General features: G+C 45.1%; 2 protein-coding genes across 2 annotated transcripts; one reads left to right on the forward strand and one right to left on the reverse strand.

Moving 5' to 3' along the window:
- Positions 1-2,596: 2,596 nt before the first annotated feature.
- SURF4 (surfeit 4) lies at positions 2,597-14,322 on the forward strand. The gene is made up of 6 exons (XM_070955499.1): positions 2,597-2,896; positions 10,548-10,734; positions 11,213-11,289; positions 11,456-11,499; positions 12,438-12,624; positions 13,487-14,322. The coding sequence occupies exons 1-6, from the start codon at positions 2,849-2,851 to the stop codon at positions 13,751-13,753; spliced, it is 810 nt and encodes a 269-aa protein (XP_070811600.1). The 5' UTR covers positions 2,597-2,848; the 3' UTR covers positions 13,754-14,322.
- A 1,257-nt stretch (positions 14,323-15,579) lies between these two features.
- SURF2 (surfeit 2) lies at positions 15,580-20,770 on the reverse strand. The gene is made up of 6 exons (XM_070955753.1): positions 20,629-20,770; positions 19,323-19,477; positions 18,710-18,813; positions 18,234-18,425; positions 16,948-17,102; positions 15,580-15,821 (listed from the first exon to the last, which is right to left on the reverse strand). The coding sequence occupies exons 1-6, from the start codon at positions 20,758-20,760 to the stop codon at positions 15,747-15,749; spliced, it is 813 nt and encodes a 270-aa protein (XP_070811854.1). The 5' UTR covers positions 20,761-20,770; the 3' UTR covers positions 15,580-15,746.
- Between the last annotated feature and the right edge of the window lie 21 nt (positions 20,771-20,791).

Consider the following 20,791-nt stretch of genomic DNA (forward strand, 5'->3'; position numbering starts at 1 on the left):
GTTAAGGAAGGAAGGAAGGCAGGAAGGAAGGAAGGATTTAAAAACAAATTCTTCGAATAATACTTGGAAGGGAAATTGCCAAAACAATAGCCTTAAATACATCAGAAACAGAATATCAGCTAAAGAGCTGCCTTCAAAGTTAAAGATGGGAAATTAAAAAGAAAGAAGAGAATATTTGTAACTTACCTTGGTGCTCTCTGAGCTTGGTTGTTTTCTTGTTACCCAATTAGGTAACATCATTGGTACTAGCAAAAAAAAAACCCCACCAAGTTCAAAGAGCACCAAGAACCCCACAAATTAAAATCGTGTTGAAGCTCAAAACACAAGAAGAGCGGCTAAATTAATTCTTTGCCTCCGTCTTTATTGCAGAAAAAATACAGGCACGATACTTCTGCCCAAATTCACTTTTTCAGAAAGGGTGCTTTAAGAACAGAAGAGGGCAAAAGACAACGGTCAGCTTTATTCATCAATCAACCATTAACCCAGGACCAAGTCCAAGAGGATAGCTTTGGAAAAGTAAACAGGATAAAATACCACCATCGCTGAAATGGGAAACTCCCAAGTGTCATTTAGGCTCTGCATTAAAATGCCACCAATACCGCAACGGAATTTGGGAAGATCCCGGAAATTACAGACGAGTTTATTCTGACATCTGTTCCAGGTAAGGGATGGAGACATCCTGGAAGACAGATGTCTTAAGCAATCTACGGTACTAAGGGAATAATCTGGTTGATAAAACAACCAACATGATTTTTGGGAAGATAAATTGTACCACCGACATTTAATATGCATATGTTGTTAGTTGTGAAGTCGTGTCCGACCCATCGGGACCCCATGGACAACGTTCCTCCAGGCCTTCCTGTCCTCTACCATCCTCTGGAGTCCATTTAAGCTCGCGCCGACTGCTTCAGTGACTCCATCCAGCCACCTCGTTCTCTGCTGTCCCCTTCTTCTTTTGCCCTCCATCTTTCCCAGCATGAGGCTCGTCTCTAGTGAGTCCTTCCTTCTCATTAGGTGGCCAAAGGGTTTGAGTTTCATCTTCAGGATCTGGCCTTCTAAAGAGCAGTCAGGGTTGATCTCCTCTAGGACTGACCGGTTGGATGGCGTGGCAGTCCAAGGGACTCACAGGAGTCTTCTCCAGCACCAGAATTCAAAGGCCTCAATTCTTTGGCCCTCAGCCTTCCTTATGGTCCAACTTTCACAGCCATCCATTGCAACTGGGAATAAGCATATAAATACAGGTAATTCTGTAAAAACCATATTTTTGGACTTTCAGAGAAGTTTGAATGGTGGATTCACCCGTCACGCTAAACCATAATGTGTTTTGAGTTTTTTTTGGTTTGGCATGCCCGTTGAAGCCAACTATATAGGAAATATATAGGGAATCCTCGACTTATGTCCACAATTGAGCCCGAAATTTTTGTTACTAAGCAAGGCAGCTGTTAAGTGGTTTGCCCCATTTTATGACATCTCTTGCTACAGTTGGCTGACTATTGTGATAGGTGGCCCCAAGGGCAAAATCCAGCCCAAACATCTGGTCGGCTGACATGATAGGTGGATCAAAATGCCATAATCCAGCTGAAACATCTGGCCAGATGATTTAAATAGGTGGTTCAAAATGCCATATCCAGCCTAAACTGGTGAGCCGCGGTGGCGCAGTGGTTAGAGTGCAGAACTGCAGGCTACTTCTGCTGCCTGCCAGCTGCCTGCAAATTTGGCAGTTCGAATCTCACCAGGCTCAAGGTTGATTCAGCCTTCCGTCCTTCCGAGGTGGGTCAAATGAGGACCCAAATTGTTGGGGGGGGGGCAAGAATCCGACTCTGTAAAATCGCTTAGAGAGGGCTGTAAAAGCACCGTGAAACGGTATATAAGTCTAAGTGCTATTGCTAAACATCTGGCCGGACGAATTGATAGCTAGGTAAAAATGCCAAATCCAGCCCAAACATTTGCCTGGCTGACTGGATAGCTCGGCAAAAAAAATGCCAAATCCCAATCCAAACATCTGGCCCAGCTGGCTTGATTGGGGCTGCCCCCCCCCCTTCCCCAAAAAACCCCAATCCAGACCGTCCTTTTTTTTTTTAAATTAGATTTATATGCCGCCCTTCTACGGAGACTCAGGGTGGCTTACAATGCGTTAAGCAATAGCCTTCATACTTTTTGTATATTTTATACAAAGTCAGCTTATTGCCCCCACAAACTGGGTCCTCAATTTACCTACCTTAGAAAGGATGGAAGGCTGAGTCGACCTTGAGCCTGGGGAGATTCGAACTTGCAATAATTGCAGGCAGCTGAATGTCAATAACAGGCTTTTAGTCTGTTGAGCTATCCAGGCTCCTGGCTGTCATCGCCCCCCCTTTCCCCCCCCCCTCACTTTCATTTTGGGAAGCCAGTTCCGCGCAAAATTGGGAAACGCTTTTCTTCTTTTGGGCACTTTTTGCGCTGCGTTTTTACGCGCGGGCTCATCTCCTTTCTCCAACCTTTCCTGCGCTGCGGGCGGGGAATCCCGACTTGGGCGGGACAAGACGGGGCCGGCCCTCCCGTGGGTCTGGCCCTCCGTCTCCCCTCCCCTTCTCCCCTCCCTGCCGGCTGCTGTGGGCCTCGCGCGGTTCCTTTAAGAATCGGCCTACGTGGCACAGCCCAGGCAAGGCAAGGCAAGGCAAGGCGAGAGCGCAAAAAGCGCCACTTCCTTGGGCAATCGCGGCGGGGGCGGCAGCAGCCAGCAGCTCTCCTAGAAGCCGCGTGGGGGGGCCCGGGTGCCTGCAAATCGGCTTTCCCCAGCAAGATTTCCACCCCCACCCCCCCCAGAAAAATACATATATATATCTATATATCTAAAACCCAGCCAGCCATGGGGCAAAACGACCTGATGGGCAGCGCTGAAGATTTTGCAGATCAGGTGAGTGTTTTTGGGGTGGGTCGGAGAGGGGGGGGACTCCCAAGTGGAGAGGTTTTATGGACACTTTTTTGGGGTTTGGGGGGTCCTATGGGAGCTTTTTTTTTCCTCCCCACCCCTTCCCTTCCCTTCCCATCGATCTTTTTTGCCGACGGGTCCTGGAATTGAAAGCGATGGATTGTATCCATTTCCTAGCTGGCTTGCAATAAAAAATAAATAAATAAACAAAGCAAAACCCAAAAACACGGAAAGCAAGAAAAGTCTAGGTCCCTTTGGGGAGGGAGGGAGGGAAGGGCAGGGCGGTGGGGCTCATTTGTTCTCCCCCCCTTCCCCGCCCCCATTGCTTTTGGGGAAGGGGGTGGTGGCCAGACAGTTTCCCCATCTCTCTCTCTCTCTCTCTCTCTGGAGCTGAATGAGCAGATTGGCTGAAACAAAAGACTCCTTTTTTAAAAAAGAAAGAAAGAAAGAAAGGATGGTGTTTTTTTTTCCCCCCTTGCCATATTGGAGAAAAGAGGCCTACCCCGAGGACTAAGCTCGGCGTGCATTAACCGTGATTGCTGAATAAGCTTGGGTTTTAGCCTGGCACACACAAACAAACACATACCCGTAGCCGTAAACCACGGCTTGGCAAAATGCACGCCGGTTCTTTGACAAAATGGTAGATCCGGCCTAACAGAGGTTTGTGGATGGGTGGGGTGGAGTGGAGGGGGTGCCTTCCTTCATCTTTCTGTAGCCCTGAAGAATGGGGGTCCCCCACCTAGGATTTAACCTAGTTTGATGTAGGGATCGGTAGGTTGGTTTGTTTTTCCGTGCCTGCTTTTGGGGGTGCTTTTGGGTTTATGCCTCTCCATGCTCTCGCAGTTGGTTGATAGGAGCACGATGTTGGACGGATAAGCCTCGAATTAACAATCGCAATTGGGACTGGAATTTGTGTTCCCTAAGCAAGGCGGTTGCTAAATGATTCAGGCCTGATTTTTACAATCTTTTTTTTTCTTTTTTGGGGGGCCACATTCGTTAAATGAATCATTTGGTTGTTAAGCGAATCTGGCTTCCACCCTGTTGATTTTGGCTTGTCGGAAGCAAAAAAAGTGGAGTTTGGCGTAAATACGTGCCAGTTGCCAAGCACTTGAATTTTCACACAACTGTGGGGAATGCTACAACGGTCATAAGTGCGAGAACCGATCATAATTCATTTTTTCCCGGTGCCATTGTTGCTTCAAACAGCCGCTAAAGGAATGGTTGAAAGTTGTGGGCTGCTTAAACGGCAATCTGGCCTGTTTTGAAAATGCCTGATTGAGGAAGAGTGATTCATTTATTTTTTTAAAATCTTGGAGGACACCAAAAAAAAATAAAAATCAGCCTGTCTAGGATGTTGCTTCCATTATTGGGCCGGCTTAAGATCCCGCAGATAGAACAGCATTGTAGAATATACAGAGTCCTCGGCTTATGACCACAGCGGAGCACCAAATTTCTGTCGTTAAGTGAGACGCTTGTGAAGCGGGTTTTACTCCCTTTATTGGCCTTTCTTGCCCCAGTTGGTAAATGAATCACTGCAGCTGTTAAGTTAAGTGAATCTAGCTTCCCCGTTGACTTCGCTTGTCAGACGGTCGCAAAAGGGGATCACGTGTCCCCGGGATGTCATAAATGTGAGCCAGTTGTCAAGCATCAGAATCTAAATCACGTAAGCATGGGGATGTTGCCAGGGTCGTAAGTACGAAAAAGTCACTTTTTTTCAGTGCCGTTGCAACTTTGGTCGCTAAAGGAACTGTCGCAAGTCGAGGAATTCCTTGCGCTCTTTGCTTGGCAAGGATTAGTCTTAGTTCTTGAAATATATATTTGTGTGTTTATCATATTGTGCTGAGTAGATAAGCTGACGGGATCCAAAGCAAGGATTTTTTTAAAAAAACTTTCTGCTCTGTCTTCTTTATGAATGAATGAATGAATGAAAATTGTCAGTTGCTTCGTTCCATCTTTTTCTGATGGATTGTTTGTGCAATTTGCCACAACCTTCCCACAATGTGCGTGGCTCAATTCGTCATATTGGCTAGTTTAGCGAACTGTGAGTTAGCCCTCCTTTAAACTTCAAGGGCTGCCCCAAAGAAGAGGGAGTCAAGCTGTTCTCCAAAGCACCTGAGGGCAGGACAAGATGGGAACTAATCAAGGAGAGAAGCAACTTAGAACTAGGGAGAAATTTCCTGATGGTTAAAACAATTAATCAGTGGAACAACTTGCCTCCAGAAATTGTGGATTTTCCAACACTGGAAGTTTTTAAGAAGATGTTGGATAATTCTTCAAGATCCATCTCATCCTGGGCACCCTTTTTTTTAAAAAAAATATTACCATCTGGCAGACGGTACAGGACAATAAAAACAAGGACAAATAGGCTGAAAAACAGTTTCTATCTCAGGGCAATAACCATATTGAATTCTACGGTATATAGTGCAATATCGGGTTTTCAATTTCAATTATGTAGAAGGTAAAGGATGTATGTTTGTATTTTTATTTTTATAGTTATAATGTATACTGAATGAAGAATAGAATAGAATAAAATAGAATAGAATAGAATAGAATAGAATAGTCATTGCACGTGGTACAACGAAATTAAATGCTGCCTTCATTCATTTTATATAACTATAAAAATAAAAACACAAACATACATCCTTTGCATTCTATATATCTGAAATTGAAAACCCGATATTGCCCTTATATACCGTAGAATTCAATATAGTTATTGCCCTGGGATAGAAACTGTTTTTCAGCCTATTTGTCCTTGTTTTGATTGACCGGTACCGTCTGCCAGATGGTAATAGTTCAAAAAAAAAAAAAAAAAAGATGCCCAGGATGAGATGGCATCATTTAATTTTGTTGTACCACGTGCAATGACAATAAAGTAAACTATAAACTATAACCATTTGTCTGAAGTGGTGTAGGGTTTCTTGCCTAAGCAGGGGGTTGGACTAGAAGACCTCCGAGGTCCCTTCCAACTCTCTTATTCTATTCTGTCGCTGTGTTATTTTTTTTCCACAGCATGAGCAGGGCAAAAAGTTAGGTCAGGTTGGCGTTTTTTCCTTTTCTTTTTCTGAAGAGTATTCAGCTGCTGTTAAAAAGTAAACACCAACGTTGGAAAACATAGAGGTCTGGTCAACAATTGGCAAAAAAAGGAACCTTGCCAATGATCTTTGACCATGGAAAGGATCCAAACTGTGACTTGGTTGGTCTTTTTTCCCTCTAGGCTATAAATTAAAAACAAAATCTACAATTTGGCCTTTTCAGAATATGATATGCACTGGATTTGGGGAGTCCTTGGCGCCCTCTGAGTTTTGTAGTTTTGTCGTAGACGTTTCCCTACCCAAGTAGGTAACATCATCAGTTTTATGGGATGATGGTTGGGGATAATGAAACCTCTGCAAGAAAACCACCAAGCTCGGAGACTACTAAGGGCCCCACAGTTGTCCGACCCCAAATCCTACTCCATTCTAGAACTGATAATGTTCCCTAGTTGGGTAATGAAATGTCTACAAAACAACCAAGCTCAGAGAGCACCAAGGATTCCACAATTCTTCTCTTCCTCCCCCTCCTCTTTTTTTTCCTCCTCTTCCTCCTCCTCCACACAACTCACTCCCTTCTAGCATTGATGATGTTACCTAGCTGGGTCATGAAACATCTTTTAAAAAAGCATCAACAGTTTGACCCCCAGCTACAAATAAATTGGGTTTATTTCATTAGCAACGTAGGTCTGATCTAGCAAGCGATAACAATTGTGACCAGGATCACCTTGCCCCATTCCCTGTGTTTGTTCATCGTGGACTAATTTGCACAATATGCCGAGCCACTAAACATTCATAAGAAAAAGATAAAAAGGGAAAGGGAAAAGGTTCCCCTCGCACATATGTGCTAGCCGTTCCCGACTCTAGGGGGCGGTGCTCATCTCCATTTCAAAGCCGAAGAGCCAGCGCTGTCCGAAGACGTCTCCGTGGTCATGTGGCCGGCATGACTCAACGCCAAAGGTGCACGGAACGCTGTTCCCTTCCCACCAAAGGTGGTCCCTATTTTTCTACTTGCATTTTTTTTACGTGCTTTCGAACTGCTAGGTTGGCAGAAGCTGGGACAAGTAAACGGGAGCTCATCCCGTTACGCGGCGCTAGGGATTCGAACGGCTGAACTGCCAACTTTTCGATCACAAGCTGAGCCCCCGAGCCACCGCGTCCCCTATATCTTTTATATATCTTTTATAGCACCGCGTTTCTATATCTTTTTATAGAAAAAGATAACCTTTCAGTTAAATCTATGAGCTGGGTTGTCTTCTCACCGCAAACCACAACTGCACTGAACCTAACATGCGAAGCCACAAAAAAAGACCCATCACAACAAACCACGATCTCCCATCTCGGTTCTTCTCCTCTTTACTTTGTTATGAACATGTTTGATGTTTGTTTGTTAGTTCTTCCCTGCTGCGGTTTCCTCTCCGGCCACCTGGAGCTGCCTAGGATCATGTTTGCCCTTAACGTGGACAGATTAATTTATCATTAATTGTTTGATTTGCCGGAGCCGTTTCATTGGCAGCCAAAGAAAAAACAGCTGCTTTGAAACCCGCCTTTAAAAACAATTCAATAACTATATTCCACGACTGGACTGGACAACCGAACCCAGAATTGATGGCGCTAGGAGAGACGTTGGTTCAGCAGAGTTTTGTCCCGTTTTATGATCTTTCCTGCCACGGTGGTGAAGCGAGTAACAAGGTTATTAAGGGAATTTGGCTTCCCCGTTGACTTGGCTCGTCGGGCAAGGGTGGAATCGCGTAACTCCCGGGACGTTGAAACCGTCGTAAATATGAGTTGCCGAGCATCTGGATTTTAATCACGTGACCACTGGGGGATGCTGCTAAGGTCGTACGTGTGGAAAAAGTCACTTTTTTTCCAGTGCCCTTGTCACTTGGAGTAGTCACTGAATGAACTGTTGTAAGTCGAGGACTAAATTGGATTTACTCAACCGTTTTTTGCTTCTGGGTGCATCTGAGGAATAGAAATAACAGAGTTGGAAGGGACCAGGATGGATTTGATTTAAATCGAGTTGATTTAAATCACAATTTAAATCATGATTTAAATCACTAGTAAAAAGGCTTGATTTAAATCAACTCGATTTAAATCATAATTTTTAAAGAGCAACTGTCATCTCTGCTACTCCTTTGACCCGCTGTTGACTCACCGATAGTCCCAGTGTTGCAGAATATACAGCCTCCTGCTACATAACTAAGCTCCATTTCATGCTGAATAAACTAAATGATTTATGTATCTTAAATAGAAAACTATCTTACGATAGATTTTTACCCCAAAAGTTTTTTATTAAAATAAATTCGATAAAAATAAAAAAAATCCGATTTAAATAAAAAAAATCTGATTTTTTTGATTTTTTTTTTTTAAAAAATCATTGATTTTTATCCACCCTGGAAGGGACTTTGGAGGTCTTCTAGTCCAACCCCCTGCCCAGGCAGGAAACCCTACACCACTTCAGACAAATGGTTGTCTAACATCTTCTTAAAAACTTCCAATGTTGAAGCATTCACAACTTCTGGAGGGAAGTTGTTCCACTGGTTAATTTTTCTCACTGTCAGGAAATTTCTCCTTAGTTCTAGGTTGCTTCTCTCCTTGATTAGTTTCCACCCATTGCTTCTTGTCCTGCCCTCAGGTGCTTTGGAGAACAGCTTGACTCCCTCTTCTTCGTGGCAACCCCTGAAATATCGGTACACTGCTATCATGTCTCTCCTAGTCCTTCTTTCCATCAGACTAGACCAGTCTGCAACCTTAAACACTCCATTTGGACCCATTTCCCACAGAAAAGAAAACACCGGGAGCCACAAAACCCTTCCTGTGCCTAACTATTTCTTGAACAGCCACAAAACTGGCATATGTAGTTGAATTAAATGTTCTGTTTTCTTCTGAAACTTTGCTTTTCTTGGATTTATCCATGGTTAGACTACTGGAGGTTGAAAAGCTGAATAAATCACCTGCCTGCAGGTGTCGCACATTGGCGGTTGTGATGCATATTTTGAGTGACAGGGAGCCGCAGCAGAGGGGTGAAAGAGCCACATGTGGCTCCAGAGCCTCAGGTTGCTGACTCCTGGACTAGAGGCTCTCTATGGTTCTTCATAGGTGCAGAGATGCCTTCAACCAAGATTCGACCAAGTTTCCGCTTTTCTGCTAAGCTTATCTGACAATTAGAGATGTTTCCGTTGATAGGAAACCTCCTTCAATCCTGTTGTAAATCAAATCATGTACCTTAGTGTTTCAACAGTTGCTCGATAATGAGTTGGGCGGAATATAAATTCAATCAAGAAATAAAATAAACATGTTTGGGGTGGTCCAGAGTTAGTAAATCTGGGGGTTTGAACTTGCAGGTTCTTATCTAATAATGATTTTCCCTGTGTAATTTTATTTGCATAATTATCTGGATGTTTGGGGGTTCCCAAATCTTGGGGGTGCTTTCCAGGAAGGTGGTGCTTTTTGATTAGAGACGATGACTCCTTTTGAAATAAGGGAGTATCCGAAAAGTTTATGATTTGGGAGAGATTTCAGCTTGATTTTAAACACGGTGTTTCCCCGAAAATAAGACCGGGTCTTATATTAATTTTTGCTCCAAAAGATGCATTAGGACTTATTTTCTGGTTAGGTCTTATTTTTGGGGAAATACAATACTAAATGCACCCATCCTTATGCAATCACTGTACTGTATAATTAGTCTGATTTTTGCTAGGCACGGAGTTGCTTTTCGTGTTTTCTCCTTGCCGAAAATCTTTTTGGGCTGCTTTACATCTGCCATCTGAGGTTTCTATAGGCACGATCCACCGTGTAAGGGTGTGTGGGGTGTGTGGTGGGGGTTATAACCATAAGGGCTAGAAACTTGATCCTTTAAAAACAAACAAACCCTTACACCTAATGTAAAAACTCCAGGATGGATGCCAGCAAGGTGTGGTTTTTTTTTCCCCCCGTCTCTTTTTGAAGAAACTCGAAAGAAACTTCAAATCCGATTTGGATTCTTCGAAGAAAATTGATTCGGCAATACCGAGAGATTTTGGCCGCCTGTGAAAATCCGTTGGCGTGTCTTTTTAACGGGAGGGAAGGGAGCCCAGGAATTAATCTTGACTGTTTTGTAGTCATGTCGTTATAAATTGCAAATGGACTGAGAATGGTTTGCATGGTGACCAAAATGCGAAAACGGGATCTGGGGTGGGCGTTGTAACTTCAAATCCCCGCCGTCATAAGTCGAGGGCTACCTGTATCCCTAAGCGCAAAAGGTCACTCAATGAATAGCTGTAAATTGTCCTAAGCTTGGCGGTTGTAGATATAGTTAATCCTCAAACTTACAACCATTCATTTAACTTAACCACCCTGGTACTAAAGCTCACGTAACCACCGTTCTCGCTTAGCAACGGGAATTTGGGGCTCGGTTGTGGTCGTAAGTTGGGGACTACCTGTAATGACTCGGGATAACGTCCTCAGAGGAGAATTTGCACGGCCCAGATCTGATTTGAGGACAGGGGAAGGATTTAATCGACCCTTTCCTGTTGTTTCTGGGGTCTTCCTTGGAAGGAGCAAAAATGGGACCTGGCTTTTCGCCCCGTCGTTATCTGTCTCGGTTTTTTCCCCTCTCGTGCCAGTTCCTGCGGGTGACGAAACAGTACCTTCCCCACGTGGCTCGGCTCTGTCTGATCAGCACCTTCCTGGAAGACGGGATTCGCATGTGGTTCCAGTGGAGCGAGCAGAGGGACTACATTGATACCACATGGAACTGCGGCTACTTCTTGGCCTCCATCTTTGTTTTCATTAACCTCTTCGGGCAATTAAGTAAGTGACCCACGGGGATTCGGGGTGGACACTAGATGGATTTCTTGGGGAGAAATTGGAACCAAGAAGTGGAGCTGGGGAGGTCACTTTAGTTGTTGGTTGTGTATCCCGCCTATATTTTTACAAATAATTCAAGGTGGTGGAACATATCTAAGACACTTTTCCCTTCCTGTTTTCCGCACAAAACCAATCCTGCATATTGTGGGCTGAGAGCGAATGTCTGGCCCAAAGTCACCCAGCTGGGTTTCATTGCTTAAGATGGGACTAGAACTCCCAGTCTCCTGGTGATTGGTGTGACTAGCTTCACAACCTCAATAGTTCTCTCACAACCCCTGCGGCAAGGAAGGTGGTAAAACGGGGCAAAACTCGCTTAAACGTCTCACTTAGCGACGGAAATCTTGGGGCTCCATTGCGGTAATAAATTGAGGACTACCTGCATTGTCTCACATTTTCTTCCTTTTTTTTTTTTTTTCCCTAGCCGGTTGCATTCTTGTGCTGAGCAGGAATTTTGTTCAATATGCTTGCTTTGGATTATTCGGAATTATTGCATTACAGGTAAGAAAGTTTGTGATTTTTCTCCCTTCCAAAACCACCTGCAGAAAAAAAAAACGAGTGGATTTCCTGTAAGGGGTCGAAGTGGGGCTCTGAACAGAAGGGGGAATATTTTTCAGGTTTTACTCATCTATTCTTTCTCTCTTCTTTTTTTTTTCTCCCCTTCTAGACAATAGCATACAGCATTTTATGGGACTTGAAGTTTTTGATGAGGTAGGTCTCATTTTGCATTACTTCCCAAACTTTATTTGTTTAGAACTTCTTGCGGACGGATCTTGTAGCACCAGGTCAAAAAAATAAATAAATGAAAATCGACAGAGACTTCTGTGTTAACTTTTTCCCAGATGATCTCGTAAATCTTTGCCGCAGCAAATATTAGAGTAGAGTAGAGTAGAGTAGAGTAGAATTAGAATAGAATAGAATAGAATAGAATAGAATAGAATAGAATAGAATAGAATAGAATAGAATAGAATAGAATAGAATAGAATAGAATAGAAATTAGGAATGGAATAGAAATTAGGAATGGAATGGAATGGAATAGAATTAGTGTAGGATAGAATAGAATAGAATAGAATAGAATAGAATAGAATAGAATAGAATAGAATAGAATAGGACAGAATAGGACAGAATAGGACAGAATAGGACAGAATAGGACAGAGTTGGAAGGGACCTTGGAGGTCTTCTAGTCCAACCCCCTGCTTAGGCAGGAAACCCTACACCACTTCAGACAAATAGTTGTCCAACATTTTCTTCAAATATTGAGGAAAGCTTTGTGACATCACAAAGGCAGGACTAGAACTCACCGTCTCCTGGTGATTGGCCCAAAGTCACCCAGCTGCCTTTCATTCCTAAGGCGGGACTAGAACTCACGGTCACCCAGTTTCTAGCCTGGTGCCTTAACACCTAGACCCAACTGGCTCTTTAAATTCACTGCCTTGCCTTGTCAAATTTACAGTCCTTTAAAATGGCGCCCAAAGGAGAGAGGGAAACTCAGAATGGTACAGAATGCGGCCTTGAAACATTCTCATCTCTCTCGACATCGGTGCAAAGATTTTTGCAAATTTGGTGGTGTCAAAACATTCCGATTTGGGCAGACACGCATCTTGGGGGGCGTGTCTTTTTTTCTCTCTCTCTCTCTTTCCTTCCTGCAGAAATCTTGCCCTAGGAGGGGGTTTACTACTGCTGTTGGCGGAGTCTCGGTCGGAAGGAAAGAGCATGTTTGCAGGGGTACCAACCATGCGGGAAAGCTCCCCGAAGCAATACATGCAGCTTGGAGGACGTGTGCTTCTAGTTCTTATGTTTATGACCCTCCTCCATTTAGACGTTAGTTTCTTCTCGGTAAGTGCCTAACATCGTCGAACATTTTCTCGGCTTCTGTCCTGCTGCATCTGTTTGGGGAATTCACATCTGGAAGTTGGCGAGTGTTCTGACCCAGCTCCCCAAACACGTCCAACCCTCTGAAGTGAACTGACTTCCAGACCCAAAACCCTCCCTTTCCGTTCCCCACTCCCCTGCACTCATTGGCCATCTTCCAAGTCACTCTACCCCTAATCTACTGCTCCAGCTCAAAGGAATTTCCCCCCTCCCATCCCATCCCCTAGGGGATATTATCTCCAGGGAAAATAAGTAGGTGAAAAGTCAAACGTCCCTTTCCAGACGCCTCCGCTTCTCCTCCTTATGTCAGCAGTAGAGTAAATGCAGCTTGAAGTGCTGACACGTAAGATGAAGAGTTGTCTGCCATATCTATTCGTCTCCGCCCCCTGCCTTATATCCCCAGAGCTAGGATGGGGCTTCGCTAGCAGCGGTGGCTCTTCCGTCTCAAGGACCGGCTCATAGATTTTCACTGCTCTCCTCTCCTCTGCCTTCTGCTCATCCGTGCATCAGGCACTGGACCCAGCTGTTCCTTCTCCTCCTCATCAGCCACCTCCAAACTTGGGGGCTGTTAACTCTCCATTGGACGGCCCAGGCTCCACCTCTGTCTCTCTCTTTCTGACAGCTCCATTCCCTCTTCCCCCTCGGAGCTTCAGGTTGCCTTGATCTGACCCTGACTCCCATACCTCCTCCTCCTCCTTTGATTCGGCTGCTGGAGGGGCCACAACAGCAAGGATGGGAAGACCCTGATGGAGAGGCCAGCTTTGCTGGGTTTAGCTGGATTTCTGCCTAGCTCTCATTCACGATCTGTTCTCCCCGATTGTTGCAGATCCTACAGAATATGGTGGGCACGGCGTTGATCATCCTGGTGGCCATCGGCTTCAAAACTAAGCTGGCGGCCTTGACTTTAGTCATCTGGCTTTTTGCCATCAACCTGTATTTCAACGCTTTCTGGACTGTTCCCACCTACAAGCCCATGCACGACTTCCTGAAATACGACTTCTTCCAAACCATGTCGGTCATCGGAGGCCTCCTTCTCGTGGTGGCCCTGGGTCCCGGCGGCGTCTCCATGGACGAGAAGAAGAAGGAATGGTAGAGAGAAACGGAGAAGGAGGAAAAAAATAAAAAAAGCAACACAGCATCTCAGCATCTGGGAACTGACTCAAAAGTTTTGGGAATTGATAAACCAAACAAAACTGGCATTTTTTTTTTCTTTTTACAGAGGTGCCTGTTTTCTCTCCCTTTTGAAAGGCGCAATCTCTTTCATTTTTTAAAAAAGTTGCTTTAGTTCACGACGGCGCTTGATAATCCGATTCCCATTTTCACGGATGATTCTTCATTCAAGAACGTTTTGAGTTTTTTTTTGTTTTGTTTTTCTCGCGCGGGGGGCGGTTTTTCTCTCCTATAATCTCCTGAAAAAGTTGGAACGAAGCAGCAGCTGGCTTGGCTCTGCCACGGTTAAAATTTCTTTTTGACAACAGTTTTTTTTTTTTTTAAATTTAAAACTACTGTGATCCGATAAACCTTGCTGTATACTTTTCAGTGTGATGGGTGTTCCATCTTAACCTTGTTGGTTCTTGGCTTGACGCTCAAGTTGTAATTAAAATGAAGTCACATCCCAGATGGAGAACAGGCCACATCCAAGTTATAAATCTTTAACGGTTACTCCAAATGAGTTAAAGAGAATGTTTACACGATTGCAGCATTTGAAAAATAATTCATTCTGTGACAAATAAGGGCAAAATCAGGATCTCTTCCATCTACTTTTCATCTCCGTGTGTGTGGATATTTCCCGCAACAAATGAATTGTATACAGGTAGTCCTTGATTTATGGCCACAATGCAGCCACAAATTTGTTGCTAAGCAAGACAGTTAAGTGAATTTTGCCCCATTATAAACCTTCCTTGCCACAGTCACTAAGTGAATCACTGCAATTATGTAGTAACACGGTTCTTAAGTGAACCTGGCTTCCTCCATTGATTGTCAGGATGCAAAAAGAGATCATGTGATCCCGGAACACTGCAAATGTCATAAATAGGATTCGATAGCCAGGTGTCTAAATTTTGATCATGTGACTAGGGAATGCTGAAAAGTCGTAAAAATGGGGCAAAAACTTACTTAAGAAATGTCTCACTTAGCAACATAAGTTTTGGGCACAATTGTGGTTCGAAAGTTGAGGATTACCTATCATTGATCTCCGGTTTCAGCGTTCCCTGAAGACCTTTCACTGCTTCAGACAATTTTTTTTACTGCACAAAAGTTTCCAAACTTCTGATTGTACTGTTGTAGCGCCTTCTTTTCCAAGTTCAAGGTCGAACACACAACTTAAGCAGTTGCTGTTTATTCTGCTTTTGTTGAGGCGGACTCTTGTTTAATCACAATTTTTAAACGGGAAATGTCCCCACCGAGGCTCCCTCTTTCTAAGGAATCCCTTCCTAGAAGAATAAGTATTATTTCACTGCTTGGATGCAGTGGCTCAATGGCTAAGATGCTGAGCTTGTCGATCGAAAGGTCGGCAGTTCGAATCCCTAGTGCCGCGGAACGGGGTGAGCTCCCATGACTTGTCCCAGCTTCTGCCAACCTAGCAGTTCGAAAGCACGTAAAAAAAAATGCAAGTAGAAAAATAGGGACCACCTTTGGTGGGAAGGTAAGAGCATTCCATCCGCCTTTGGCGTTGAGTCATGCCGGCCACATGACCACGGAGACGTCTTCGGACAGCGCTGGCTCTTTGGCTTTGAAACCGAGATGAGCACCGCCCCCTAGAGTCGGAAACGACTAGCACAGATGTGCGAGGGGAACCTTTACCTTTATTCACTGCAGAATTAGAAACTGAGTAAAAATTTGGGGTTCTGACATAACTCTTTAATTTCCTCGTGGCAATTCTGCCCTTGACTGTCAGGTGAAGAATTTCAGAAACGCAGGAGAGTTTTCAACAACTTTATATAAATGAAGTACAGTGACACGTATACAATCCCCCCAGAAAAAGGGACAATGCTTAAATAAAACGCAACACGTTTGAGTTCTAAGGATAATCTTCTCGCCACACTAAACAAACTGGAGCTTGACCCAACAGAAAGACTCGTTTCGTGTTAATTGCTCTTCCGAAGCTTTTTAGATTTTCTGTTCCACCTTTTAAATTTCTTCTTGTGAGGGCCGACTTGTTTCTAGACCGACAAGGGGGGGAAGAAAAAAAAGAAAAAAGGCAGACGGTAAGTGGAAACTTGTAGAGAAATTGTTTTGTTTTTTTAAAAAGAGATTTCTAGGCCTCATTAGTACAGGTCAAAGAGTTAGTAGCTGGGATTTGGCTATCGAGAGTCTAATACTTTTATACGTTCCTGAGGAAAAAGTCCTCAGTAAATGTTTATAGAATTATGCATTATCCATGCTCGGCCGGTTTTTAAAAGGAAACCACAGGAATGTCTTGGCAATCTGTTCCGGAATCATCTTACTACCAAAAAATATTACCTTCTATTTAACCTGAGTGCTCCTGGGAATATAAAAAAGGGTTATTTAAATTCTGCAGACCGGGAATCGTGTCAAGAGCGAACAGTGTCTTTTCTGTCTTTTCTGAATGCGTGAAGGATTTGGAAAACAGCGACGGCTTTTAATATTATAAGTGGCATTAATAGGGTGAAGGAATGGGACCATCCTCAAATTTCTAACCTTTTTGCCGTCGCATGCCAAAAGCGGGGGTAGCGCCGGGGGGGGGAAGGAGGGGGGGTAGTGCGTCTGTGTGCCCACACCCATAATTCAATGCACCCCGCCCTCCCCCCACTTTTGGCATGCCATGGCACATTGAGACCAGTAGGCTTGTTTTTTCGCCCTCCCCAGGCTCCAGAAACTTTCTTGGAGCCTGGGGAGGGCAAAAATGGCCTTCCCCACCCCCTTGAGGCCCTCCAGAGGCTGAAAATGGCCCATTTCCTGACTTCTGGCGGGACCGGAAGGCCCATTGTTTTTGCCCTCCCCAGGCCCCAGAAGCTTTCCAGGAGCCTGCGGAGGGCAAAAACGGCCTTCCCCACCCCTCTGGAGCTGGAAATGGCTCGTTTCCTGACTTCCAGAAGGCCCGAAAATCAGGTGGCCGGTGAGCACATGCATGCTGGAGCTGAGCTAGCGTGCCCACAGATATGGCTCCGCGTGACACAGGTTCGCCATCACGGTTCTAACGGGTCAGAAACGGTTGCAGTGTAAGTAGGGATTAAAAGCACATGCAACTACTAAATCTTAACAACCTAGCAAAAAGGTTAAGCCACGAACACAACCACCACGAACATCAAAAGTGTCAGGTTTTACCTTTCTCCTTTTTGTGGCTGTCTGTGAATCGACCTCCATCGTTTCGACCCGGCTGCCATTTTCCACCACCGGCTTCGCAGGCTCGTCGTCGCTGTCGCTCATAAATTCGTCGGGGGTCTCCTTGCCTGTGGCGCTTTTCCTTGGGAACAGTTCAGCTTTGAAAATAAAAGCATTAAACGTTAAAAGTTTAAACATGAAGCATTAAGAAGCAGAAAAACCCTTAAAATCGACACCCGAACCTCCCTTATAAATTCTGCCTCCAGAAACCAGGCCCGGTGGCATATGCCTAAGAGCAGAGTTACGGTTTTAGAAGATAGCTCAACTATGTGGATAAATAAGCTGTCATTCTTTGCTGGGTGGATAAAAATCAATTAAAAAAAAAAATTAAAAAATCGGATTTTTAAAAATTTAAATCGGATTTTTTTTATTTTTATCAAATTTATTTTAATAAAATGCTTTTGGAGTGGAAAAAATCTAAAGTTAGTTTTCTATTTATGATACATTAATAATTTAGTTTATTCAGCATGAAATGGAGCTTAGTTATGCAGCACGAGGCTATATATTGACTTTGTATAAATATACAAAAGCATGAAGGCTATTGCTTAACGCATTGTAAGCCGCCCTGAGTCTCCGGAGAAGGGCGGCATATAAATCAAAATTTAAAAAAAAATATTCTGCACTGTTGGGACTCAAGAATGGGTCAGAGGAGCTAATGCGGGGCAGAGATGACAGCTGCTCTTTAAAAATGACGATTTAAATCGAGCCTTTTAACCAGTGATTTAAATCATGATTTAAATCAAATCCACCCTGATTCCTCGTAAGGTGAGGCAGTTAAAATATTTTTATTTGTTTATTGGATTTCCACGTGCTGCCCGTCGATCTTGGGTGGTTTAGGAACGTTAAAACCAGAAACATTACAAAGAGAAAAGACAAGTCATAACAATCATCACAGTTACGGCTACAAATTTATCAGTACAAGGTTAAAGAGGGAGATAAAGGAAGATGAGTGACGGGTAAGATCTCCACCCAAGAAGGAAGGAACGTGCACAAAACAGGATTGGAATTTCTTGCCTGGTTCATCGTTGAAAACTTTTTAAATAACTTTAGTGAAAAAGGCGCTTCCCACAGCCGCTTATGAATTTCAGTGATGAGCTTTCCCTTAAGCATTACGATAGAGATAACAAGCAAGGAAACAGAATGGGGTGGGCAGAGGAAAACGGCAAATCCAGGACTGGCTAAGGCTCAGCTCGCATCCGGATGTCCTTACGGCCTTCGAGCTCGCTTACCTGGGTACAGATCACTCAGGCTGTCGTCGGTTTCATTGCCCCCTTCATCACCGGCGGGAGGTTCCCAGAATGCCCCCCTCGGCTTCACCCTCCTTTCGCAAAGACCGTTGTCGGTTTCTAGCCGTGGCCGTCGGCGTTTATGCAAGAGGCAAGCCGGGACGTATTCCAGCCCCTCTTTCTGGCATTCTTCATCTGTAAAGAAGATCCCATTCAAGAAAGATTTCCTCCTTTTCAAACCTTCAAGGCTAAGTAGAACCTGTGTGTCTGGGGCAGTCTATCCTTTAATACCCGGCACCCCTTGCCTGCTTCTCTCCCCTTAGAGGAAAGTTTCCCCCCACCCCCTGTGTCTTTAGAAACAACATCAAGGATTGGAGCACGTGATCTGCCCACCTCCTGAGGCAGGTTGAGGAAGAAGAGGGGACAAAGGAACGGTTCAAGGAAAGGCAGGTGAAGAGAAAAATCAGTGCGCAACTCACATCGTCGAAGCGCCTTCTGATAACGCCGGCCTTGGATGTGGCGGAGAACATGCTCTGGGATCTTATTGAGATGACGCAGGGTGAGCTTGCAAAATAGCTGATTCCTAGGAAAAAGGGGGGAAAAAAAAGTGGGTGGAAAGAAAGAACGAGAGAGAGAGAGAGAGAGAGGGAGGAGAGAAAGGAAGGAAGGAAGGAAGGAAGAAAGGAAGGAAGGAAGGAAGGAAGGAAGGAAGGAAGGAAGGAAGGAAGGAAGGAAGAAAGAAAGAGAAAGAAAGAAAGAAACTCCTTGCCAAGTTTTGAAGATATCGGCTTGGCAGCTCTCCAAGCCAGATAAGGTCTGTGAGTGTAAATTCAACCCTTGAAAGACTTTGCTGGATGTGAATGAGAGGAATTTACAGTAACTTAATAAAAAGGGGTTTTTGTCGGAATAAGGAGCCTGCTTCGTGTTTTGGGAACAGTTTTGAGCTAAACACATCGCACGCTGCCTACTGAAGAAACCACCATTTGAGCTAACCACAGTTGAGCCCAATGCACAAACTCAGCCGAGTTTGTCGAACGTGTTACGAGGCTCGACATTAGCCCTGCTGGGACACCGTTTGCGAAACACACGTACGGATTTTTGGTGCTGGGCACGATGTGAGGTTCGTACTCGCTGTAGTCCAAAACCGCGGAGGTCTTGCTCATACGCAGGTATTTCTTCCCGGCGGTAAAAGCTTGGAGTTGAGGCAACCGGCAAGGCAGCTCATGGCCAGTCAACGTACAGCGGACCTGGAAAAGAAAAGCAGGGTAAATAAAGGCTGATTCGAATGGAAACCGTGTCGTTTGGGCAACTGCCCACTTCTGGGATTTCTGGGTGGTGACCCATCCAAATGTCCATCGGCCTTGGCTTCTTGAACTTTTGGAGACCAGCTGAGGCAGGCCAGGTGCTGTCCAACCAATATATTCTCAAGAGCACGCTGCCTAAGCACAGACCAATTCAAATGGAATTTCCCAGCACGGTCAATTGTCCATCCTGGGATTTCAGAGTTGCCTGTCCTAGGATTTCTGAGTGGTCTCCCGTTCATTTGTCCAGCTTTTTTAAAAATTTTTTTTATTTTTTAAGCTTCGAAGGCCGGACAAGGTGGATGCTGCCAAGTCAACTCAAGAGAAACCTGCCGAAGCCAAAACCAATTCAAATGCAACCTTCCAGTTTGGACCACGGCCGACCCTGGGATTTTTGACTGGTTCTCCCCTATTGAGGGTCCAGCATCCCAGTCTTCTCCAGCATCAGCGCCCAGACAGGCAGACCAGGTGTTGCCAAGCCAACGCATCCCTCAAGAACAACCTGCATGATTCAAACGGAGCTTTCCAGTTCGGTCCAGCCCTGTGGGGATTTCTGAGTGGTCTCCCATCCATAAAGCTGTTTTGAGCTCCTGAAGCTGGACAAAGCTGGGCAGGTGCTGCCAAGCAGACCTGCCGTCAAGAACAGTTTGCCCGATTCAAAGGGAGCTTTCCCAGCTTGGGCAAACCCCCCACCACCACCACCATTCCCTTGGGATTTCCATGTGGTCTCCCATCCACCAGCTTTTTTTTGAGCTTTGGAGGCTGCACAAGGCAGGGCAGGTGCCGCCAAGCCAATATGTCCTCATGAACAGCCTCCTTAAGCCGAAGACTCAATTCAAACTGAATTTTCCACTTTGGCCCAGCCCTGTGGGGATCTCTGAGTAGTCTCCCATCCATAAACCTATTTTGAGCTCCTGAAGCTGGACAAAGCCGGGCAAGCTTACCTGCCCTCAAGAACAGCCTGCCGGATCCAAAGGGAGGCTTCCCAGCTTGGGCAAACCGCCCCCCCACTACTATTCCCTTGGGATTTCCGCGTGGTCTCCCATCCACCAGCCCAGATCTTGGGATTGGGAGGGCAAGCGAGCGCCGATCGTCACCTTTTTCCCCGGAGGGAGGACCCGCAAGCTCGGGTGCCGCTGCAGGAAACTCTCCAGCTCGGAGGGAAGCAGCAGCGACGATCCCGCTTCTTCTTCTCCTCCTCCTTCTCGCTTGCTGGGAAGCTCCGCCATGCTTCCGCACCGGAAGTCGCAGGCGGCGTGA

The sequence above is a fragment of the Pituophis catenifer genome, unplaced genomic scaffold (assembly GCF_029215685.1).
Source record: "Pituophis catenifer annectens isolate HBS135680 unplaced genomic scaffold, rPitCat1.0.hap2 SCAF_17, whole genome shotgun sequence".
Taxonomy (NCBI): Eukaryota; Metazoa; Chordata; class Lepidosauria; order Squamata; family Colubridae; genus Pituophis; species Pituophis catenifer.